The sequence below is a fragment of the Heterodontus francisci genome, chromosome 19 (assembly GCF_036365525.1).
Source record: "Heterodontus francisci isolate sHetFra1 chromosome 19, sHetFra1.hap1, whole genome shotgun sequence".
Classification (NCBI taxonomy): Eukaryota; Metazoa; Chordata; class Chondrichthyes; order Heterodontiformes; family Heterodontidae; genus Heterodontus; species Heterodontus francisci.
The window spans coordinates 11,059,971-11,085,702 of NC_090389.1; the positions used below are offsets into that span (position 1 = coordinate 11,059,971).

Consider the following 25,732-nt stretch of genomic DNA (forward strand, 5'->3'; position numbering starts at 1 on the left):
AGAACCCACCCGATCCGCAGTGGACCCGAGCCTGACCTGGCCCAAATCCCTCCAATTTCGCTCCGAGCCCGACCCGACCATCCCTTTACTTACCTTCTGACTGAGAAGCTCCAGGAAGCTGCAGCGCATGCGTGATCATGTCATAGTGTCGTCACTCGCTCACTGCGCGGGCTCGGTTTCGTCGCGGACTCAGTTTCGTCCTGGACTCCCAGCTCAGGTAAGTTTTTTATTTTTAATGCTGATCGACAGAGCACTTACTGTGTGTGTCTGGCCCGACACAACCCAAGCCCGAAAGCCGGACCCGGAAGAGCAACCCGACCCGAATCCGACATGTCATCGGGTCCCGTCGGGTTTGGGTCGGGAAGCAGGCCTCTAATGCAACAATCCAGAAATATTGAGCAAACTGGGGCTTTTTTCTCTGGAAAAATTATGCCTAAGAGGAGAACTGATAGAGGGTGTTAAAATTATGAAAGTGTTCAATAGGGTGCTTGCGGAGAAATAAAAACAGAAAATGCTGGGGAAAAAATCAGATCAAGCAACATGCATGTCAAGGAGAAAGCGAGTTCAAGTTTCAGGTCAATGACTAATTGTCAGAATTGACGGAATGTGGATAGGGAAAAGCTGTTTGCAACAAGTTGGCTTAAATAAAAGATGGACCTTAAAAGATCAAATAAATAATGCAGATAGCATTGATACATTTAAGGAGAGGTTTGATGCAGGCGTAAGGGAGAAAAGAATAGAGGAATATTGGAGGGCAGAAAGAGGTCATTGAAGTGGGAGGTGGCTATATGGAGTATAACAGTGGCATTGATCATTTGTGCAGAATGGCCTGTATCTATGTTGTACACTTCTATCTGATGAATGTTTTAGAATGCACTAATTATCTTTGTATCCCATCACTCCATTCCTCTGATCCTCACCACTTGTGCATCCCCCCCCACCTCCTTCGCCCACCATTGCTGCCTTCGGTCCCCTAAGCTTAATGTCCATTTTTGCCCTTGTTGCTCTCTGAAATACTTTGGCACGTTTTTCTACTTTGAACGGTGCTAGTTGAATGCAAGTTGATGAAATTGCAGAATAAGCTTATCACAGGTTCAATCAGGGTAATAGTGTACTCGGAGAGTGAGCTGCACAGTTCCACACTGAGTAAGAGTGTAATTGGAGAGTGAGCTTCACGGTTACACAGTGGGTAATAGTGTAATCAGAGAGTGAGCTGCAGGGACTCACTCTGGGTAATAATGTACTCGGAGAGTGAGCTGCACAGTTTCACACTGGGTAATAGTGTAATCGGAGAGTGAGCTGCACAGTTTCACACTGGGTAATAGTGTAATTGGAGAGTGAGCTGCAGGGACTCACTCTGGGTAATAATGTACTCGGAGAGTGAGCTGCACAGTTTCACACTGGGTAATAGTGTAATCGGAGAGTGAGCTGCAGGGACTCACTCTGGGTAATAATGTACTCGGAGAGTGAGCTGCACAGTTTCACACTGGGTAATAGTGTAATCAGAGAGTGAGCTGCACAGTTTCACACTGGGTAATAGTGTAATTGGAGAGTGAGCTGCAGGGACTCGCTCTGGGTAATAATGTACTCGGAGAGTGAGCTGCACAGTTTCACACTGGGTAATCGTGAAATCGGAGCTGCACGGGGTCACTCTGGGTAATAGTGTAATCAAAGATGACATAAAGTTTGGTATGATTGTAACAAGGGAGTGATCTGTACCATGTCGTCGTAGCAATACTGTAACCCCGGTGAGTCAGTTGGCTAATTGCACATCTTATGAAAGCGACCTTGGAGTGAGCTTTCTGAGGCACATGAGGCAGCGGTCTTACCAGCAAATGATGCACCTAGAGTCACAATGAATATCAGTAGGAGCAGGGTTTGAGCTGTACCAAGTCACGCTGTATATAAATATGACCAGGGTGTACGAAATCACAAGTGTGACCAGGGAATGCATTGTAAAGAATCCCTTCATGAAGGGTTGACAGGGATTGAGTCGCACTGGGTACAAGTGTGAATGAAGCTTGTAGACTGTGAGTATTTTCATTATTAGTGCACTAACGATATTAAGTCCGATGATAGGCTCTTATACACAGTGCACTATGTAACCTGTTCATCAGGTACCTGTGGGGCAGTTTCTGGAAGTGGCTGGAAAGGAGGTTCCTACGAGTATCCGATATTGTGAAATGTTGGGTGGATGTCTGTTAATCCAGGTTTCAAGTGTCAGTGGCAGGCCTGTGGGAAAGATTTTGGGTCACTAACTGATTACCATTTATTGACAGTAGCCTGTCGTTACCTGATGGAAATATTCAGAAGATGGTGGAAATGGGCTTGTACAAATAACTGTAATGCTTTGTACTTTTGAACATTGCTGCTTGCTAAATATAAATTTCAAAATATTCTACAAGGGGGACATTCAGGAACAGTTGTAGAGGGGAGGAAAGATAATCAGAATGGAACAGAAAACTTCATCATGCACTTTACACTGGAGAGTGAAATGCTGATTTTCCCTAAAAATCTAAATGTTTTTAGATCAAACACAAATTAGAATATCCCACTCAATCGCATCTGAGTCTCTCTGATTTCCTCATCGTTCTTTCTTGTCAACCAATGTTAAATCCCCAGGGTCTTCCTTCGAGTACTATAATTAGCAGTGCTGCATTTATAGGGCAGTAAACTCCCTTTAAATTCTTTCTCCTGCACCTTCTCATTTTCTCCCTCCCTCAGTCCCTCTCTCCTCCCTCACTCTCTCACTTAGAGAAGGCAGACAATGTCTATTTTAGGAAATGGAAATAGTCCGACGGTGTCAAAGTGGGTGTTTTTTCTGAGGTTGGGACTGGGGGGTATATTGGGTCAGTGTAGACAATGAATTGGGAGTGCTTGTAGCTGACCCTGGGTGCCCATATTAGAAAGTGGCCCATTCCTTAGCCCTAAGTTCACTCAAATTGATAAGCATGTAATTTACCAAAATATATGAGCACAAAATTTACAAAAACACCGACCTGAGGGAAAATAAATATTGCAGCTATTTCCAAAGGGATTCTCCAGTACCCACCCTCCTTCCTTCACGAGAATAGGAAACTGAGACCACCTCCTCCCATATTATGCAATAGCAGCAGATTCTAGTAGCATTCAGTTTTTAAGAAATAAGTAAATAATGTTCCGTCCAAGTTTCTGAAAGAAAGTAAAAGTCAGGGTTTTGATGATTCAGAGATTCCCATCTCTTACTGTTCTCTGCCTATACATTTGACACGAGATATACAGGATTAGAAATTAACAGAATCATTTATTATAAATCAGGTCCTCTTAAGGATTACATCATTGCGATGAACATGAAACACCACTGATGGTGTTTTGTTAGATATAATACCGTACACATATACCAAGAACAATATATTTGAAAGTAGTATGCATTTCCTTCAAATTACTTGCCATCATTACAGGCAGGTTAAAAACCCACGGTCCACTTTCCCAGCCTCACTCATCCCATGCCTTTTCCGATTGCTGCTGCTGTAATTGCCTGGGAGAAAGCCTATTCCAAATGCAAAGCATCAAGATGAAAGGGGAAATCCAAACTAAACGTGTGTGATGAATGAGAAGAGCTGGATTTAGCACAGTGCAGTTACCTGCACTTTCCCACTGTAGGGTATTGATTTTCCATTAAATGGCCTGCGGAGCAGAGTTCCTTGTAAACTGACAGAAGTACATTCTAGTGCCATTACTCTCATCAGCCCATCAACACTAAGTAAGTATAGTAGATTACTCAGGAAGACAGTTGCAGTTTTTGGAAAAGCTTCCTGACCTGAAGCAGCAGATGCACTTTCAACTCATGAACCTAGTGCATAATCGAAGTGTCTGAAAAGATGGAACTGGTGGAGTCCGAGTCTGACTTCAGCTGCTGGATTTTGGGGTTTTTGACCTCTGGGAACTCCTCGCTGATGGCGAGCCGAATTTTGCCATTCTGGCAGTCCTTTACTGGCTCCAGGAACACCACGTGTTTGCCACTGCTGGCTTTGCGGCCAGCGTCATCGTTGCAGGGCGGGGTGGCACTCAAGATGGAAGATTGGGCACTGCACTCATTTGGCAGTGTGGGATTCTGTGGTGGCCTGCACCAGCAGCGGCATGGAGTCAGGAACAAGTACATGAGCACCAGCACCAGGCTCACCACACAGCCGAGGAGCGTGGTGAGTCCGGTGTTGAAGCCCTCCCCATCATGCTTTGGGTAATGCACAGTCACGTTGACCTCCCGAGACTCATTGCGCATCAGCTGCTCGTTGATAGCCATGCACGTATAGACACCGGAATTCTCTTTCTGAGCCTTGCGGATCTCCAGGCTCCCGTTGGAGTAGAGTTTGAACATCTGGTTGGCGCTGCCGGTGTATGTGATGAGCTCCATGTTTGGTGAAATCCACAGGTAGGTTGTCTGCTCGCCCTGCAAGCTGGTATTGCAGCTAATCAGCAGCGGCTCCCCCACCACCCCTTTGAAGCTGGCATCTACCATCCCGATCAGCCCAAGAGCAGCAGAGGTACAGTTTTCAAACATCTTGCGGTGCTTCAGGAAGCGCAGCAAGGCCTTTGGCTGTCTGAGTGCCATGCAGGTGTGTTCCTCTCGGAAGTCATGAACAGAATTAAATCCACTCTTCTCCCAGTGCAGGAACATGTTGTACAGAGTGCAGTCGCACATGAAAGGGTTGTTGTGCAGGTAGAGGCCATTTTTAATGGTCTGAGGCAGCGCAATCACCTTGTCAACGGGGATGGAAGAGAGATTGTTGGAGGAGATATCCATTACCTTTAGCTGAGGCAGGCTGCCCTCCTGCAAGGCGCTGAATGGGAAATCAGTCAGCTGGTTCCAGCTGAGGTACACCTTCTGCACATTGCTGAGCCTGAGCAGAGCTTCGCTATCCACTCGCACTATCTGATTGTTGTAAAGCAGCAGCTCTTGCAGATTGGTCAGTTCCTGGAAGAAGTGCTTCTCCACCGAACGTAGCCTGTTGGAGGACAGGTCCAGGTGCGTGAGCTGAGAGGCATTGTGGAAGGTTCTCACAGAGATGTGGCGGATGTGGTTGTGGCTGACTCTGAGTGTGTGCAGGCGGGGTAGCTGAGCCAGCCAGTTATCCTGCAGCTGGTGCAAGCTGTTGTGACTGAGGTCCAGGCTAGTTGCAGTGGCAGGAAGTCCAGGAGGCACCAGGAACAGGCTCTGACTGACGCAGCTCAGCAGGTCCGAGGCACAAATACACCCCCCAGGGCAAACGTGGAGGCTGTCTCCTGTCCTCTGCGTGAATGACTCCGATAACAGCAGTTCTGCTACCAGCAACCACAGAACCGGAGTTACCATTCCAGAGGTACTCATCGTTTAATCCCAGTGCTCCACTCTGAGACACTGCAGTGAAGTTTGCTGAGGAGTTAAACAGTCACTTTCATTTCTCAGCAGTCTTAACATTTAACCATGGACTGCGAACAACGCAAAGAGCCACATACTGCAGGGCTGCTGTCTTTCAGGAGAGTTCAGAGCAGCGTGTTTCATCACAGGGATTGTGGCTGAGGTAATGTGTTGGTATACTATCGCAAACTCAATTCACACGGGTGGCTTCCCTGCAGTACCCTCTTTAATGAAAGTACTTACAGCTGAGACTTTCCTTCAGCTCAGTTACTGTCTGTCATTCCTCTCGGGACTGTTGGCGCTGCTGACGATCCAGGATTTCTCATCTGTACACGATGTTATCAAGAGAGTTAAACTCAATTCCCTGTAATCTCTAAGCACACAGGTAATCAACACAAAATGAATGAACAAAACCTCTTGTCCCCTGGTGCACTGCTTCAGCCACTTCTTTCTCTCTGGACAAATCCTTAAATGCAGACACACTGTCCCTCAGCGGCAATTCATAACTTTCTGCTGTTGACCAGTGATAAAGCATAAAGCTCGGTGCAGCCCCACAGCCTGTGTATAATTGATCTCTCTCAATGTCTATTTAAACTGGAGTGGATGGGAGGCTGACTGGGTGGGCAGGGCCTGCTTCGTGGCTGGATGCTGATTGGCTGCCAGCAAAGCGTTCACAGTTTAAATAGATTTCTTGCAGTGCTGTGTAGCTTCCGTTCACCACTAGTGGGTGAAGTTGAACCGCCTGAGCTGTTATTTTTACTTGTTTCTCTCTGGCAATAGCAGAATCAAAGAGAGAAGCCAGTTCCACTGTATGAGCATGAAGTTTACAAGGGTACAGAGACAAGTCTAGGTCTGACTGTGAGAATATTAAGATAGAGACCAGCTCTTTTGAGGGTCTGCTCTCATTGTGCAGGCATTGGGTCGGGGGGCCTAGTTCTTGCTATATGAATATGGAATGAGGGATGGAAGCAAGCTCAGTGTTTCAGGACAGGAATTATGGAGTTAGCTTGCACTGTTAGGTTAGTGTTATGGGATTAACTCTCACTATAGCCTGCTCACTGACTCAGGTGTGACTCCCTGAATAAAGTGCTTTTCACTGAACAATTGACCTTCTCACTGCACTATGCAGACCTCCTGGAGAAAAGATGGGTGCACAGGATTTTCTCAGACATCTGTCAATGTTGCCCTTGATCATGTACCTATACGATAACAGTCCTGGGGAAGTGTTTGCTGATTTCTGGCTCACTCTTAATGGCGAAGCATCTGTGACCTGCTTTGTACCTTAACTTAGCAGCAGGGCTGAAATTAGGGGATCAGTGTATGGGCAATTTCCCTTTGCTCCTTGATTCCTCGCATTGAAGCTCCCATTTGCTATCCCATTTCTGTCCTTTTACTTGTTGCTAATATGTTGCACCTCATGTTCTGCTTGTTACACTAGACAAGTGTGGTTGTGGTCACAGTGAGGTCTTTGGACCCAGAAGTAGTATAGAATGGTTACAGCACTGAAGGAGGCCATTTGGCCCATCGTGACCATGCCAGCTCTCTGCAAGTGTAATTCAGCTAGTCCCTGAGTATGAAGTCACTTGACCTCAGGTCACCAGCTCATGATGTCACTCTTGACATATATTTTTGCTTCACTGCGTCAGATGCTTACTGTTCTCCATTTGAAAGATGTTTTAGCGTATACAGGTTCCAGTGCAGCAGATGCAGCACCTGCTGCAGCAAAGACTCTGTGCTGTTTATCATACAGTGCTGATAAGTTCTCACTTTAATTGTGTATATGCACCGCTGAAAAGCTATTGGAACCATTTTTCAGCCAACGCGTGTCACTTTGTGTCAGCTATGGCTCAGTTGGTAGCACTCTAAGTCAGTAGGTCATGGGTTTAATTCCCACTACAGAGACTTGAGCACATAATCCACGCTGCCAGTACTGAGAGAGTGCTGCTCTATCAGAGGTGCTATCTCCTCTCTCAACTATATGTAAAAGGTCCGTGACACTATTTAGAAGAAGCGCAGAGGAGTTCTCCCCAGTGTCCTAGCCAACATTTATCCCTCAAATAACATCACTGAAACAGATTATCTGTTCATTATTACATCGCAGTTTATGGGAGTTTGCTGTTTGCTAGGGTGGCGCAGTGGTTAGCACCGCAGCCTCACAGCTCCAGGGACCCGGGTTCGATTCCAGGTACTGCCTGTGTGGAGTTTGCAAGTTCTCCCTGTGTCTGCGTGGGTTTTCTCCGGGTGCTCCGGTTTCCTCCCACAAGCCAAAAGACTTGCAGGTTGATAGGTACATTGGCCATTATAAATTGTCACTAGTGTAGGTAGGTGGTAGGGAAATATTGGGACAGGTGGGGATGTTTGGTAGGAATATGGGATTAGCGTAGGGTTAGTATAAATGGGTGGTTGATGTTCGGCACAGACTCGGTGGGCCGAAGGGCCTGTTTCAGTGCTGTATCTCTAATCTAATTGGCTGCTGCATTTCGTGCATTACAACAGTGACTATACTTCAAAGTACTTCATTGGCTGTAAAACACTTTGGGATGTCCTGAGGACGTGAAAGTTCTTTTCACGTGGCACGAATATAGGAACACTTGTGACATCATGTGTTCTTTCCCAACATACCTCTACTGCCCATCAGTCTGTTGGGGCACAACACAGGCTTTGTACAAACACATAGCTCAGGCTTCTATTAATAGAAATCTCAAGAAAATGGAAAATTCTAGTCTTCGTTGTTCCTGGATGGAGTTCAGAAATATTACAGGTGCCTCCATGGGCTGATATGAAGTCATCAGAAAAATTGTAAAGGCATAAATGCCCCTTGATCCAATTAAACAAAACCCAAATGGAATTGTACTTTGCAAGTACACCAGTCAGTGAGGGCCCCTTAAAAGGGAACCTTACCATCTGTAACCATTTACCAGTCAGATTGTTTGTTTGTTCTTTCTCTCGACTTCTCTTACTATTTTTTTCTAATTTTTTTTTTTACTGCCTGAACACTGATTAAAATCATTGGGACTGGGTTGGAAAATTCCTTGGATGTGAGTAAAACTTCTCCCCAAGCCACAACATTGTGGCAGAGCTATCTTAGCAAGCTGGGACATCATGAGAGATCTGCGTTCCTGGGCAGTGATGGGGTCCGCTTGCCTGGGCGGTGACAGGGCCCTGCTTGCCTAGCAGTGGCTTGAGTTGGTTTCCCGAGTAATCTGGATTGGAAACAGATCAATATAAAGTGAGTCCACTCCTATTAAGAGATGGAACAATTTTACCTCTTGTTTTCATGGCTTCTAAATATCATTGTGGTTGCTTTATTCTCTGTAGCAGTGCTGTATAATTTTCACCTCAATTTTGGCTCATAAATTAGACAGATATTTATTAGCATTGCTGTCGAAGTATTCTGTACCAGCAGCGAAAATTCAGTATATTCTGTAACGTGAAACCAGGAGCTTCCAATGCCTGTGTCCTCTCTCCTCAATAGTTGCCAAGTTTCTCAGTGACATTCAGAAGAGACGGAGGAATTTAATAGAACAGCAACAAGGGCAAACAAGGTTTTTTTCTCGGTCTTTTTTATTTTTGCAGCTTTCCTGAAGGTGTTGTCTCTTGCTGGTGTCCAACTTCGCTGGTACTTTCCACCTTCCAGTCCTTCAACCAAATGACCATTCTTCACGTATGAGTCCAGTGCAAGCAGGATATTCAACTGCAGGAAACCCGCAGCCATAATACCCATATATTCAAGCACTTCAGCACGGGTTCCCAGATACTGATTAGGAGGGCTGATTTCCACATCCACCCACCCCGCCATCTATTCCCTCCCATATAAGGGCACTGATGCTAAAAAAAAATCCGACTGAAGACTGAGCTGGGAACCTTGTAGTCCGTATGACTCAGTATTACACTGGGCAGGATTATTAACACTTGGGCCATTGGAGGAGCTTGGATGTAGGGGTTTATTAACAGATTATGCAAATAATTAAAACAAATGAAGTTACACTATGTTCTCAGGAGCAATGGGTTGAACAGGGCATAAGTGTTTGGATCCATTGGCGCACTAATTTACATCTATGATTGTCTACACATTAAGCACGGAAAGTCCTCATCAAGGAACTCCTCTTTGCTGACGATGCTGCATTAACATCTCACACTGAAGAGTGTCTGCAGAGTCTCATCGACAGGTTTGTGGCTGCCTGCAACAAATTTGGCCTAACCATCAGCCTCAAGAAAACGAACATCATGGGACAGGACGTCAGAAATGCTCCATCCATCAATATCGGCGACCGCGCTCTGGAAGTGGTTCAAGAGTTCACCTACCTAGGCTCAACTATCACCAGTAACCTGTCTCTCGATGCAGAAATCAACAAGCGCATGGGAAAGGCTTCCACTGCTATGTCCAGACTGGCCAAGAGAGTGTGGGAAAATGGCGCACTGACACGGAACACAAAAGTCCGAGTGTATCAAGCCTGTGTCCTCAGTACCTTGCTCTACGGCAGCGAGGCCTGGACAACGTATGTCAGCCAAGAGCGACGTCTCAATTCATTCCATCTTCGCTGCCTCTGGAGAATCCTTGTCATCAGGTGGCAGGACCACATCTCCAACACAGAAATCCTCGAGGCGGCCAACATCCCCAGCTTATACACTCTACTGAGTCAATGGCGCTTGAGATGGCTTGGCCATGTGAGCCGCATGGAAGATGGCAGGATCCCCAAGGACACATTGTACAGCGAGCTCGCCACTGGTATCAGACCTACCGGCCATCCATGTCTCCGCTTTAAAGACGTCTGCAAACGCGACATGAAGTCCTGTAACATTGATCACAATTCGTGGGAGTCAGTTGCCAGTGATCGCCAGAGCTGGCGGGCAGCCATAAAGGCGGGGCTAAAGTGTGGCGAGTCGAAGAGACTTAGCAGTTGGCAGGAAAAAAGACAGAAGCGCAAGGGGAGAGCCAACTGTGTAACAGCCCCGACAACCAATTTTTTCTGCAACATCTGTGGAAGAGTCTGTCATTCTAGTATTGGCCTTTATAGCCACTCCAGGCGCTGCTCCACAAACCACTGACCACCTCCAGGCGCTTACCCATTGTCTCCTGAGACAAGGTGGCCAAAGAAGAAGTCGTCCCTGATTTTGAGAAGATTGAGGGGGTGGCATTGAGCACAGGGTGAGCCCTTCCAAATAACCAGAGTCAATCATCCATCACTTCCCCATCGATGCAGAAGAACCAGAGGAGAGACTAAGAGAATTTTTTTTTTTAAACAGCAAGTTATCATGATCTGGAATGCACTGCCTGAAAGGGTAGTGGATGAAGAATCATTAGTAATGTTCAAAAGGTAATTGGATAACATACTTGAAAAGAAATAATTGCAGGGCTATGGGGAAAGAGCAGGAGAGCGGGACGAATTGGATAACTCTTTGAAAGAGCCAGCAGGCATGATTGTCTGAATGGGCTCCTTCTGTGCATTCTGTGTTGTGACTCTCCTTAGAGTCATAGAGCTATACAGCACAGAAACAGGCCCATCGTGTCCCTTCCGGCCATCAAGCACCTATCTATTCTAATCCCATTTTTCAGCACTTGGCCCGTGGCCTTGTATGCTATGGCATTTCAAGTGCTCATCTAAATACTTCTTAAATGTTGTGAGAGTTCCTGCCTCTACCACGCCTTCAGGCAGTGTGTTCCAGATTCCAACCACCCTCTGGGTGAAAACATTTTTCCTCAACTCCTCTCTAAACCTCCTGCCCCTTACCTCAAATCTATGCCCCTTGGTTATCGACACCTCCTCTAAGGGAAAAAGTTTCTTCCTATCTACCCTATCTATGCCCCTCATAATTTTGTATGCCTTAGTCAGGTCCCTTCTCAGTCTTCTCTGCTCTGAAGAAAACAACCCTAGCCTATCCAGTCTCTCTTCATGGCAAACAATTAATTGAATTTGAATTTCACCAGCTGCTATGGTGGGATTTGAACCTATATCCTGAAGGCATTAGACTTTTTTATTACTAGGCCAGTGACTGTACCACTACGCCACTATCTCACCTTGTACCTGGTTACAGGGCAGCTCTTGACTTACCTTTCGATGCAAGATTCTGACAATAGTTAACAGGCATATGCTTCCCCACAAATTAATCTGCTTGGTGTTTGATTTGAGATTTGTAATTGATTCACAGCTATTGCTAACCTCTCTCGCTACCTGTTTAAGATTACAATCTGGATGAACATAAATCTCCTCCAGCTTAATGTCAGCAAAACTGAAGCCATCCTCTTCAGCTCCCAGCCAAACCTGCTTAACACTGCTCATGGCTGCATCTTTTCTCCCCACCTACCATCTTAGGTTAAGCCAAGGGAGGCAGTACCTTGGTGTTGCTCTTGACCCCGACCTCACCTTCCTCACCCTACATCCAATACATTACCAGGACCACTTTCTCTGACTTCCACATCATTGACAGCTTCATTTATTCAAATGAGGGATTTAATTTACTTTCAGCTAACATTGAACGTAGTCACCTGTTTTTGAGGTTCTTCCTTTCAGCTAGTACAGCACAGTGGCGCAGTGATTAGCACCGCAGCCTCACAGCTCCAGGGACCCAGGTTCGATTCTGGGTACTGCCTGTGCGGAGTTTGCAAGTTCTCCCTGTGTCTGCGTGGGTTTTCGCCGGGTGCTCCGGTTTCCTCCCACATCCAAAGACTTGCAGGTGATAGGTAAATTGGCTGTTGTAAATTGCCCCTAGTATAGGGAATATGGGATTACTGTAGGGTTAGTATAAATGGGTGGTTGTTGGTCGGCACAGACTCGGTGGGCCGAAGGGCCTGTTTCAGTGCTGTATCTCTAAATAAAAATAAATAAAATTAACCTGCAATTGTTTGTGCTGGCTGCTCTATAACTGGCTGTATCTTTTGAGGTCCGGATGTTTGATGCTGTCATAACCTGTTGTCTGAACACGACCCAGATTTATTTATGAATCACTTGGGGACTAAGCTGCCTGATGCCTTTGGCACAGTGTAAGCATCACATGAGATTTGTACTATATTGGGAACTTGTTTTGAAGTCCAAGGTCCCCCCTCCTCCCACCACCTTCCATATAGTTTCTGACGGCTGTTTGTTCATTGCAGGCAGCCTCAGGCAGTAGCTATGGGGAGAAAGAAGTCAATTCAACAACAACTTGTTTTCTTAACATTCTATACAGCACCCCTCATATCAGAATCTCAGAAATTTCACAGTGAGGGTGTCTAAACGAAAGACAACTTGCATTTATATAGCGTCTTTCATGACCTCTCTACATCTCAAAGCACTTTACAAGCAATACAGTATTCTATGAAGTGTATCCAATGTTGTAACATAAGAAACACCGCTGCCAAATTACACACAGCAAAATCCCACATAAAAACAATGTGATAATGACCAGGTTTTAGTGTTTTAGTGATGTTGTTTGAGGGCTAAATGTTGGTCAGGATAGCGGGGAGAAGTCGCCTGCTATTCGAAATAATGCCATGGCATCTTTAACGTTCACCTGAGAGGGCAGATAGGGCATCGATTTAGCGTCTCATTCAAAAGATGGTACCTCCAACAGTGCGGTGCACTGGAGTGTCAGCCTAGATTATGGACTTAAATCTCTGGAGTGGGATTTAAACCAACAACCTTCTGACTCAGAGGTGAGAATGCTACCACTGAGCCAAGGCTGGCCCATTAAGTAAGCAGGAGGGGGTTAGATAGTTGGGCGATGTCCAAAACAAAAAAGGAGGGTAAGATTTGGGGAAAGTTTTTATTGTGGAAGTAGAGAGGTACAGAGAAACAAAGGGTGAGAGTAGGGACTCTGAGCTAAAGACAGTCACTGAGTTAGGGCACAGCATTTGAAAGAGGACAACAACTTGGAAATCAATGCAGAGAAACACTGAGTGTCAGTGACTTCTGATGGGAAGCAGGTGAGAGAAGTACACTTTACAAGCAATTGAAGAGAATCCACTGGAAGATACGTAACGCTGTCTTTGCAACAGGTCCAAATGGAGCCAGGGGAGACTGGCGCCAGTTAGGTTGACGTTTAAAAAAGGATAAGATGATTTATGGTGTCAATGGTAGCAGAGATATTGACAATATAGGAACAGGAATTGACCATTTAGCTCCTCGAGGCTGTTCCGCCATTCAAGTAGGTCATAACTGATCTCTACCTCTCTACTTCACTCCATTTACCTGCCTTTTTCTCCATATCCCTCGATACCTTACCCAACATAAATCTGTTGATCTCAGTCTAGAAACTTCCAATTGACATCAAGCATCCACAGCCTTTTTTGGAGGAGAGAGTTCCAGAATTTCACTCCCCTTTATGTGGAGAAGTGCTTCCTGATTTCCCTCCTGAATGGCCTAGCTGTAAATTTAAAGTTGTGCCCCCTTGTTCTGGATTCCACCACCAGAGGAAATAGTTTATATCTACCCAATTGAATTTCTTTATCATTTTAAAGATCTCAATTAATCACCCCTCAATTGTCAAATCGCAAGGGAATTCCAGACAAATTTATGTAACCTGCCCTCATAACTTAACCCTTTCAAGCTCTAGCATAATTCTATTGATTTTGTACCCACTGCAAGACCAATATATCCTTCCTGTGGTTCTGTGCTCAAAACTCATAAATGATACAGTGCGGCAGGAGCCCTTTGTGCCAGCTCTTTGTTAAAGTTATCCAAGTATCACACTCACTTGTTCTTTCCCCATAGCCCTGTATTGTGTTTTCCTCCAAGTATTTATCCAATTCCCCTTTGAAAGTCATTATTGAATCTGTTTCCACTATCCTTTCAGGTAGGGCATTCCAAATCACAACACCTCACTGTATATAAAAAATGTTTCCATCTTATCTCTGGTTCTTTTGAAAATCACCTTAAATCTATGTCCTTTGGTTACTGACTCTTCTGCCACTGGAAACAGTTTCTTCTTATTTCCTCTATCGAAGCCATTCTCTCCACATAATTGCAGGCTCTTATCCCTGGTACCTTTCTATTAAATCTCTTCTGCATCCCCTCAAGCCTTCCTGAAGTGTGATACACAGAATTGAACACTACACTCCAGCTGAAGCCGAACCAGTGTTTTATAAAGGTTAGCGTAACTTGCTTGTTAGTGTACGCTATGCCTCTATTAATAAAGCCAAGGATCCCATATGCTTTTTTTAACAGTCTTCTCAACTTATCCTGCCACCTTGAAAGATTTGTGTCTCTGTTCCTGTAAAATTGTACCATTTAATTTTTATTGCCTTGCCTCCTTCTTCTTACCAAAACATATCATAGGAACAGAGTAGCCATTCAGCCCATCAAGCCTGCTCCACCATTCAATTAGATCATGGCTGATCATCAATCACAACGCCACTTCCCCACGCTATTTCCATATCCCTTGATGTCATTTGTCTCCAGAAATCTATCAATTTCTGTCTTGAACATGCTCAGTGATTGAGTTTCCACAGCCCTCTGGGGTGGAGAATTCCAAAGATTCAACACTGTCTGAGTGAAGAAATTCCTCCTCATCCCAGTCTTAAATGGCCTAGCCCTTATTCTGAGCTTATGTCTCCTGGTTCTTGACTCACCAGCCAGGGGAAACATCCTATCTACATCCACCCTGTCACGCCCTGTAAGAATTTTGTAAGTTTCAATGAGATCACCTCTCATTCTTTGAAACTTTAGCGAATACAGGCCCAGTTTCCTCAAGCTCTCCTCCTAAGACAATCGCGCCATCCCAGGAATTAGTCTGGTGAACTGCCATTGCACTCCCTCAATGGCAATATATCCTCCTTTAGATAAGAAGACCAAAACTGTACACAGTACTCCAGGTGCAGTCTCACCAAGGCTGTATACAATTGCAGCAAGACATCTTTACTTCTGTACTCAAATCCCCTTGCGATGAAGGCCAACATACCATTTGCCTTCCTAATTACTCCCGCACCTACATGCTAGCTTTTAGTGACTCATGAACAAGGATACCCAGGTCCCTTTGGATACCAACACTTCCCAACCTCTCACCATTTAAGAAATATTCTGTCTTTCTGTTTTTTCTACCAAAGTGGATCACTTCACACTTACTCACATTATATTCCATCTGCCATGTTCTTGCCCATTCATGTAGCCTGTCCAAGTCAGCTTGAAGCCTCTTTGCATCTTCCTTACAACCTACATTCTCACCTAGTTTTGTGTCATGAGCAAATTTGGAAATATTACAATTGGTTCCCACATCCAAATCATTTATATAGATTGTGAATAGTTGTGGCCCTAGCACTGCTCCTTGCGGTACCCCACGAGTAACAGCCTGCCATCCTGAGAAGCTGCGACTCTGCTTTCTGTCTGTTAACCAATTCTCAATCCTTACCAGTATATTATCCCCAATCCCAGGCACTCTAATTTTGTTCACTAACCTCCTGTGTGGGACCTTATCAAAAGCCTTCTGAAAACCCAAATGCAGCACATCCACTGGTTCTCCCTTATCTATGCTACAAGTAACATCCTCAAAAAACTCCCAATAGGTTTGTCAATAATGATTTCCTTTTCATAAATCCATGTTGACTCTGCTCAATCATATCATGATTTTCTAAGTGTCCAGTTATCACATCCTTTATAATAGATTCCAACATTTTCTCTACTACTGACGTCAAACTAACAGGTCTGTAGTTCTCCATTCTTCCCCCTCCCCCTCTTCTTAAGTAGTGGGGTTACATTTGCTACTTTCCAGTCTGCAGGAATCTTTCCAGAATCTATAGAATTTTGAAAGATAACCACCATCCACTATCTCTACAGCCACCTCCTTCAACACTCTGGGGTGTAGCTCATCTGGTCCAGGGGAATTACCAACTTTCAATCCGGTTAACTTTTCAAGTACTACCTCTTTACTAATACTAATTTCTTTCAGTTCCTCAGTTTCACAAGTCCCTTGGTTGCCTAGTTATTTCTGGGAGATTTTCTGTATCATCTTCTGTGAAGACAGACACGAAGTAATTGTTTAGTTTCTCTGCCATTTCCCTGTTCTCCACTATAAATTCTCCTGTTTCCACATGCAATGGACCCACATTCGTCCTTGCTAACCTTTTCCTTTTCACATACCCAAAGAAGCTTTTCCAGTCCGCCTTTATGTTTCTCGCTAGCTTAGATTCATAATCTCTTTTCCCTTTCTTTATCAGTTTCTTGATCATCCTTGCTGGGTTCTAAATTGCTCCCAATCCTCAAGCTTGCCACTTTTTCTGACATCCTGATAAGCCATTTCCTTTGATCTAATTCGATCTTTAACTTCTGTTGTTAGCCATGGTTGATTCACCTTTCCCATTGGGTGCTTGTGCCTTAGAGGACTATATATCTGTTGCAGATCATGGTGTACTTCTTTAAATACTAGCCATTGCCTGTCTACTGTCAAATCTTTGAGTGTATTTTCCCAATCCACCATAACCAACTTTTTATTCATTCATGGGACGTGGGCATCGCTGGCTAGGCTAGCATTTATTGCCCATCCCTAATTGCCCTTGAGAAGGTGGTGGTGAGCTGCCTTCTTGAACCACTGCAATCCCTGTGAAGTAGATACACCCACAGTGCTGTTAGGAAGGGAGTTCCAGGATTTTGACCCAACGGCAGTGAAGGAACAGCGATATAGTTCCAAGTCAGGATGGTGTGTGACTTGGAGGGGAACTTGCATGTGGTGGTGTTCCCATGCATTTGCTGCCCTTGTCCTTCTAGCTGGCAGAGTTTGCAGGTTTGGAAGGTGCTGTCTAAGGAGCCTTGGTGCGTTGCTGCAGTGCATCTTGTAGATGGTACACACTGCTGCCACTGTGCGTCAGTGATGGAGGGAGTGAATCTTTGCGGATGGGATGCCAATCAAGCGGCTGCTTTGTCCTGGATGGTGTCGAGCTTCTTGAGTGTTGTTGGAGCTGCACCCATCCAGGCAAGTGGAGAGTATTCCATCACATTCCTGACTTGTGCCTTGTAGATGGTGGACAGGCTTTGGGGAGTCAGGAGGTGAATTACTCGCCGCAGGATTCCTAGCCTCTGACCTGCTCTTGTAGCCACGGTATTTATATGGCTGCTCCAGTTCAGTTTCTGGTCAATGATAACCCCCAGGATGTTGATAGTGGGGGAATCAGCGATAGTAATGCCATTGAATGTCAAGGGGAGATGGTTAGATTCTCTCTTGTTGGAGATGGTCATTGCCTGGCACTTGTGTGGAGCGAATGTTACTTGTCACTTATCAGCCCAAGCCTGGATATTGTCCATGTCTTGCTGCATTTCTACACAGGCTGCTTCACTATCTGAGGAGTGACGAATGATGCTGAACATTGTGCAGTCATCAGCGAACATCCCCACTTCTGACCTTATGATTGAAGGAAGATCATTGATGAAGGAGCTGAAGATGGTTGGGCCTAGGACACTACCCTGAGAAGCTCCTGCAATGATGTCCTGGAGCTGAGATGACTGACCTCCAATAACCACAACCATCTTCATTTGTGCTAGGTATGACTCCAATCAGCGGAGAGTTTTCCCCCTGATTCCCATTGACTTCAGTTTTACAAGGGCTCCTTGATGCCATACTCGGTCAAATGCTGCCTTGATGTCAAGGGCAGTCACTCTCACCTCACCTCTTGAGTTCAGCTCTTTTGTCCATGTTTGAACCAAGGCTGTAATGAGGTCAGGAGCTGAGTGGCCCTGGCGGAACCCAAACTGAGTGTCACTGAGCAAGTTATTGCTAAGCAAGTGCCGCTTGATAGCACTGTTGATGACACCTTCCATCACTTTACCGATGGTTGAGAGTAGACTGATGGGGCAGTAATTGGCCGGGTTGGGCTTGTCCTGCTTTTTGTGTATAGGATATACCTGGGCAATTTTTCACATTGCCGGGTAGATGCCAGCGTTGTAGCTGTACTGGAACAGCTTGGCTAGGGGCGTGGCAGGGTCTGGAGTACAGGTCTTCAGTACTATTGCCGGAACGTTATCAAGGCTCATAACCTTTGCAGTATCCAGTACCTTCAGTTGTTTCTTGATATCACGCGGAGTTAATCGAATTGGCTGAAGTTATTTATTTATTTATTTTTATTATTTAGAGATACAGCACTGAAACAGGCCCTTCGGCCCACCGAGTCTGTGCCGACCAACAACCACCCATTTATACTAACCCTACAGTAATCCTATATTCCCTACCACCTACCTACACTAGGGGCAATTTACAACGGCCAATTTACCTAGCACCTGCAAGTCTTTAGATGTGGGAGGAAACCGGAGCACCCGGCGAAAACCCACGCGGTCACAGGGAGAACTTGCAAACTCCGCACAGGCAGTACCCAGAATCGAACCTGGAGCTGTGAGGCTGGGTACTTCAGGAGGAGGCCAAGATGTATCATCCACCCGGCACTTCTGGCTGAAGATTGTTGCAAATGCCTTATCTTTCGCACTGATGTGCTGCGCCCCTCCATCATTGACGATGGGGATATTTGTGGAGCCACCTCCTCCAGTTAGTTGTTTAATGGTCCACCACCATTCACTGCTGGATTTGGCAGGACTGTAGAGCTTAAATCTGATCCGTTAGCTATGAGATCGCTTAGCTCTGTTTAACGCAGTTTGGCACACAAGTGGTCCTGGGTTGTAGCTTCACCAGGTTGTCACCTCATTTTGAGGTATGCCTGGTGCTGCTGCTGGCATGCCCTCCTGTGCTCTCCATTGAACCAGGGTTGCTCTCATGGCTTGATGGTAATGGTAAAGTGGGGGATATGCCGGGCCCTGAGTTTACAGATTGTGGTTGAGTACAGTTCTGCTGCTGCTGATGGCCCACAGTGCCTCATGGATGCCCAGTTTTGCATTGCTAGATCTGTTCAAAATCTATCCCATTTAGCACGGTGATAGTACCACTCAACACGATGGACAGTATCCTCATGCCCCTCATACCTTCATAGTTTCCCTTGTTCAGATTTAAGACCCTAGTTTCAGAATGAACTGTATCATACTCAAACTTCATGTAAAATCCTATCGTGTTATGGTCACTATTCCCCAAAGGCTCCTTTATAGCAAGGTTATTAATTAGCCCTTTCTCATTACATCATACTAAATCTAAAATAACCCGATCCCTAGTTGGTTCTTCAACATACTGCTCCGGATACCTATCTTGTAAACAATCGAGGAATTCACCTTCCACAGCATTAGTGCTGATTAGGTTTACCTAGTCTATATGTAAATTGAAGTCACTCACTTCTCTGTATTAAATTTCATGTGTTTTCACCAGTCTGTGTCTTCCTAGTGCCTGTCACTATCTGCATGTTTACTGCATTTCTGAGATTTGTGTCATTTGAAAACTTTGAAACCTGTGTACCCAAGTCCAGGTCCTTAATATGTATCAAAAAGAGCACTGATCCTAATACCAACCCTGGGGAAACAGCACTGTATACTTCCCTCAAATCTGACAAACAGCCATTCACCACTGCACTTTGCTTTCTGTCCCATAGCCTATTTTGTATTCAAGGAAGTCAACCAGGGTGGCACAGTGGCGCAGTGGTTAGCACTGCAGCCTCACAACTCCAGCGACCCGGGTTCAATTCTGGGTACTGCCTGTGTGGAGTTTGCAAGTTCTCCCTGTGTCTGCGTGGGTTTTCTCCGGGTTCTCCGGTTTCCTCCCACAAGCCAAAAGACTTGCAGGTTGGTAGGTAAATTGGCCATTATAAATTGCCACTAGTATAGGTAGGTGGTAGGGAAATATAGGGACAGGTGGGGATGTGGTAGGAATATGGGATTAGTGTAGGATTAGTATAAATGGGTGGTTGATGGTCGGCACAGACTCGGTGGGCCGAAGGGCCTGTTTCAGTGCTGTATCTCTAAACTAAACTAAAAAAAAATTGGTAGCACTCCTGCCTTTGAGTTATAAGGTTCCGGGTTCACGTCCCATTCCAGGGCTTGAGCACAAAAATCATGGCTGACACTCCAGTATAGTACTGAGGGAGTGCTGCACTGTCAGAGGTGCTACCTTTCAGATGAGACGTTAAACCGAGGCCCCGTCTGCCTGCTCGAGTGAATGTAGAAGATCCAATGGCGGTATTTCGAAGAAGATCCGGAGAGTTACACCTAGTGTCCTGGTCAACATTTATCCCTCAATCAACATCACAAAAGAACAGATTATCTGGTCATTATCACATTGTTGTCTGTGGGGGTTTGCTGTGAGCAAAATTAACTGCTGCGTTTCCTGCATTACACCACTGACTACACTTCAAAAGTACTTCATTAGCTGTAAAGCGCTTTGAGATATCCAGAGGTTGTGAAAAGTGCTATAAAAATGCAAGTCCTTTTCTTTATTTTCATGCTGGCATGGGCTTTAATGTGGCTAACAGGTCTATCATGTGGTACTTTGTCAAACACCTTTTGATAGTCCATATATACAACATCAGCTGCATCACCCTCATCAACGCTGTCCATTACTTCATCAGGAAGAGTAGAAAAGCTGTCTACTATTTAAATGAGAGAGGTTGAAGAACTCGGTAGTACAGAGGGATCTGGGTGTCCTGGTACATGAATCACAAAAGGTTAGTATGCAGGTACAGTAAGTGATGAGGAAGGCAAATGGAATGTTGGCGTTTATACAAAGGGAATCATGTATAAAAATTTGGAAGTTTTACTGCAGCTGTACAGAACCTTAGTGAGACCACGTCTGGCGTACTGTATACAGTTTTGGTCTCCTTATTTGTAAAAGGATATAATTGCATTAGAAGCAGTTCAGAGAAGGTTCACTCGACTAATTCCGGGAATGAAGGGCTTATCTTGTGAAGAAAGATCGAGTAGGTTGGGCCTATACCCTTTGGAGTTTATAAGAATGAGAGGTGATCTTATTGAAACTATAAGATCCTGAGGGAACTTGATAGAGTGGATACAGGGAGGATGTTTCCTCTTGGCGGTGGGGGTGGGTGGGGAGAGACTAGAATTAGGGACACAATTTATGAAAAAGAGGTCTCCCTTTTAAGATGGAGATGAGGAGAATTTTTTTTTTCTCAAAGGGTCATTAATCTGTGGGATTCTCTTTCCCAGGAAGCAGTGGAGGCTGGGTCATTGAATTTATTCAAGGCTGAGTTAGATAGATTTTTGATAGGGAGTCGAGGGTTATGGAGGGTAGACAGGAAATTGGAGTTGAGACCACAATCGGATCAGCCATGATCTTATCGAATGGCGGAGCAGGCTTGAAGGGCCGAATGCCTACTCCTGCTGCGAAGTCCTTTGTCCAAAGAACTGATTCAAATTAGTCAAATATAATTTGCCTTTAAAAGATCCAAGCTCCTTTTGGCCTCCTTGTCTCGAGAAACAATGGATAAGCGCCTAGAGGTGGTCAGTGGTTTGTGGAGCAGCGCCTGGAGTGGCTATAAAGGCCAATTCTAGAGTGACAGACTCTTCCACAGGCGCTGCAGGTGAAGTTGGTTGTCGGGGCTGTTACACAGTTGGCTGTCTCCTTGCACTGTTGTCTCTTTTCCTGCCAACTGCTGACTCTCTTCGACTCGCCTCTCTTCAACCCCGCCTTTATAGCTGTCCACCAGCTCTGGCGATCGCTGGCAACTGGCTCCCACGACTTGTGGTCAATGTCGCAGGACTTCGTGATGCGTTTGCAAATGTCTTTAAAGCAGAGACATGGACGGCCAGTGGGTCCGATACCAGTGACGAGCTCGCTGTACAATACGTCCTTGGGGATCCTGCCATCTTCCATGCGGCTCACATGGCCAAGCATCTCAACGCCGCTGGCTCAGTAGGGTGTACGTGCTGGGGATGTTGGCTGCCTTTCATTTATCAGCCCATACTTTTCCAAATGCCAATTAATTTTGTCCTGGATTATTGTGTCTCAAAGTTTCCTCACCACTGACATTAGGCTGACTGGCCTCCAATTGGTAAACAATAAAAAAGGACAATGAGCTGCAGCAAATGCCATCGGTGACTTTATGATGTGGACAGAGTGGGAACCTGATGCAGAGTACACAACAGGGAGCAGTGAAAGAGGTGCACATGTAGTTATAGGTCAACCATGTGTTCCAGGATTTTGCAGAGAAAGGGAAGATTTAAGATGAAATTGGAGAAGGTGTAGAGGTTTAAGACAGATTTTTGAGGGAAGGATGATGATGGCTATTTTAAGGAATGATGTTGGAGAATAGAGATGGAGGCTTGATGTCAACAAGCAAAGGGTTGAGGAAGAGAATTGGATGATGAGGAGGACGATTTGGAGGAATGGGATGAGAGCCAGGGGTAGGTGGTGAAAAAGGTGAAGGTGTAACTAATATATGCCAAATTATCCTTGAGGGAGGAGGCAAGTGGGATCTCTGCAGTTGAGGTGGTTGAAGTTTGGACCGTAATCAACCCATTGTGACAGACATGGTAATCTGACACCTGAGCCAGCTATGTCTGCAGTACTTGAAGCCACTGTCATGTTTGGCAAACAAAGCCTCGTTTACTATTGGAACCTGGAGAAATAGATCTGTCATTGAAGACTAGGATTCTTTTCACTCAGCTCCAGGGAACCATGCAACCCAATGCCAACACAGGTAGCATGGTCCTAGCTGACCATGTAGCAAGAAGCTCCAAATGACCTGTAGTGGAAAATAGCATGGTTTTAACTGGCTAAACGCCAGCAGTACTCTATGTACATTGGGAAAACTATGGCGCACACACCATATTAGGCAAACAGAAATTCTATAGGTATTAGTCTGGCTTAGTGGTAGCACTCTTGCCTCTAAGTCAAAAGGTGGATTCCGTTGAGTCAAAGGTTATGGATTCAAGTCACACTCCAGGGGCTTGAGCACATAATCAAGGATGACATACTGGTGCAGTACTGAGGGAGTCTTCTTTCAGATAAAACATTAAACAGAAACCCCATCTGCCCTCTCAGGTGGATGTTAAAGATTCCATGGCACTATTTTGAAGAAGAACAGATGAATTCTTCCCGGTATCCTGGCTAATATTTATTCCTCACTGAAACAGATTATCTGGTCATTATCACATTGCTAATTGTGCACAAATTGCCTGCCGTATTTCCTATGTTATAACAGTGACCACACTTGGCTGTAAAGTGCTTCCTGAGGTCATGAAAGGTACTATATGAATGCAAGTCTTTCTTTCTACAAGGTGAATTTCTCTGTAGCCTTGTTTAGAGATTCTTAGGGTGCTATATTTCTTCATGCACAACTAACCTGTTGACCAAAAAAAAATCCAATATCAAATAGAAATGAAATTTTGTATTGAGGTTAATAGGTTAAACTGAATTCAGTCAAAAATAGTTGAGCTAAAAGCTTTTTCCCAATCCTAAAAATTCTAAAATTCTTCTGGTTCTGAACAAGGATTAGACAGTGTGTAATTGTTCCCAGGATGGCGGGGCAGTCCTAGGAAGAGCGATTGGGGAAACTGGGCCTGTATTCTCTAGCGTTTCGAAGAATGAGAGGTGATCTCATTAAAACTTCCAAAATAAATCAAGGGGCAGACAGGGTAGATGCAACTAAGCTGTTTCCACTGTTTGGGGAGTCTAGAACCAGGGGACACCATTTCAAAATAAGGGGGAAGCTACTTAGGACAGAGATGAGGAGAAATTTCTTTACTCAGAGGGTTGTGAATCTTTGGAATTCTCTACACCAGAGGGCTGTGGAAGCTCAGTCATTGAGTATGTTTAAAGCAGAGATTGACAGATTTTTAAATACAAATGACAAGGGAATATGAGGATAGTGTGGGAAAAAGGCATTGAAGTGGAAGATCAGCCATGATCATATTGAATGACAGGGCACACTCGATGGGCTGAATGACCTACTCCTGTTCCTATGTTCCTCACTGTTGAGATACTGTTTATTCAGCAGGCTAAGGGGCAATGACTCACTGTCAAGATGGAGTTGCAGATTATTCAGCAGGACAAGGATTAGTTAAATATTGTCAAAGTAAGGAATTTTTTTCAATAGGTGGAATTATTTATTCACTCTTCATGCTATCCATAAATTCTAATCCTTTCACAGAAAAATCTTGTAAGCAGCAACAACTCACAGGTTTCTGTTTCACCTCTGGAGGAAATTGCAGAGTTAAGGAAGTGTAGTGGATTTGTGCAGAGCTCTTTATTACTGTACTCAAACGACACACCTGGATATGAAGAGTGTGCATACACAATAGGAATGTACCTGTCACTATTGCTGTGAGATGCAGAGATTGCTGTGTGTGCTGGAAGCAGCAATGAGCTCCTTTCTATTTGCTGACCATTCTTGTAGCTGCTTTGTCAGAATTGACAGGAGCAACATTTGTTTCATCACATTTATGCTTGGGACCCAATGACGTGCTTCCTCAGCATGGATCCAACCAGACACCCTCAAAGGATCCACTCCCCCACCCAATTCCATTCTCATCCACACTTAGGACTGAGCCAGCAGATTAGAAATTAGGTGAAGGCCAGCTTTATCCAATGGATTTGCACTCTTTTACAGAGGTGGGATTGCATTCACACTCCATCCTTCACATCCCTCAGTCATGCGAAACTTCTGCTTTACCATCAGGTGAATCTGAACTTGGATTTCCCAAAGAGCAGTCAACAGTGTTGTTCATTTGAGTTGATCATATCCTCACGTTCTGGCCAGCTATGGTAATGGTTAATTGGAGAATGAATCTTTGCTTCCTATTTCCACCTAGCAACCATAATCATCACTGCCATGCTAGCTACAATCAAGGAGTAGAAACATAAGTTACTGAAGCTGAAGGGTTACACCTGAAGTATTAAACTATCTTTATACTTTATTTTATCTTATTAGTCTGTAGTTTTCAGATATTTGAACCTTTATATACCACTCGTTGGGCCACAACTGGAGTATTATGTCCAATTCTAGTCACTGCTCTTTAGGAAGGATGTGAAGGGTTTAGAGAGGTTGCAGAAAAGATTTACGAGAATGGTTCCAGGGATAAGGACTAGTTATGTGGAGAGTATGGAGAAACTGGGGTTGTTCTTCTAGAGGAGATTTGATCGTGGTGTTCAAAATCATGAGGTGTCTGGACAGAGTAGATAGAGAGAAACTGTTCACATTGACGGAAGAGTCGAAAACCATGGGACACTGAATATGGGTTGAATGGCGAAAGACCAAAAGCAGCTGGAGGTAAAACTCATACGCAGCGAGTGATTAGGATCTGGATTGCACTGGCTGAGAGTCTGGTGGAGGCAGAATCAATCATGGCTTTTAAAAGGGAATTGGACAAACACATGAAGATAAAAAAACATGTAGGGCCACAGGCTGAATAATGAGACTAGCTAAATTGTTCTTACAGGGAGCAGGCACGGACTCGATGGGCCAAGTGGCCGCCTTCTGTGCTGTAAACATTTTATGATCCTACATCCTGGTAATGAGCAGATCCAGAATCCTATAGGCCCTGAAGTTTAAATATTGTGTTCAAAGCA

The 25,732-nt window shown here is 44.9% G+C and overlaps 2 protein-coding genes across 5 annotated transcripts in view; one reads left to right on the plus strand and one right to left on the minus strand.

Moving 5' to 3' along the window:
- LOC137379949 (E3 ubiquitin-protein ligase RNF123) overlaps positions 1-25,732 on the plus strand; it is a 536,536-nt gene that overhangs the window by 406,108 nt on the left and 104,696 nt on the right. The gene's annotated exons all lie outside the window — the stretch shown is intronic.
- amigo3 (adhesion molecule with Ig-like domain 3) lies at positions 3,833-5,834 on the minus strand. Its single transcript, XM_068052290.1, has one exon. It carries the CDS (start codon positions 5,345-5,347, stop codon positions 3,833-3,835), a length of 1,515 nt encoding a protein of 504 aa, XP_067908391.1. The 5' UTR covers positions 5,348-5,834.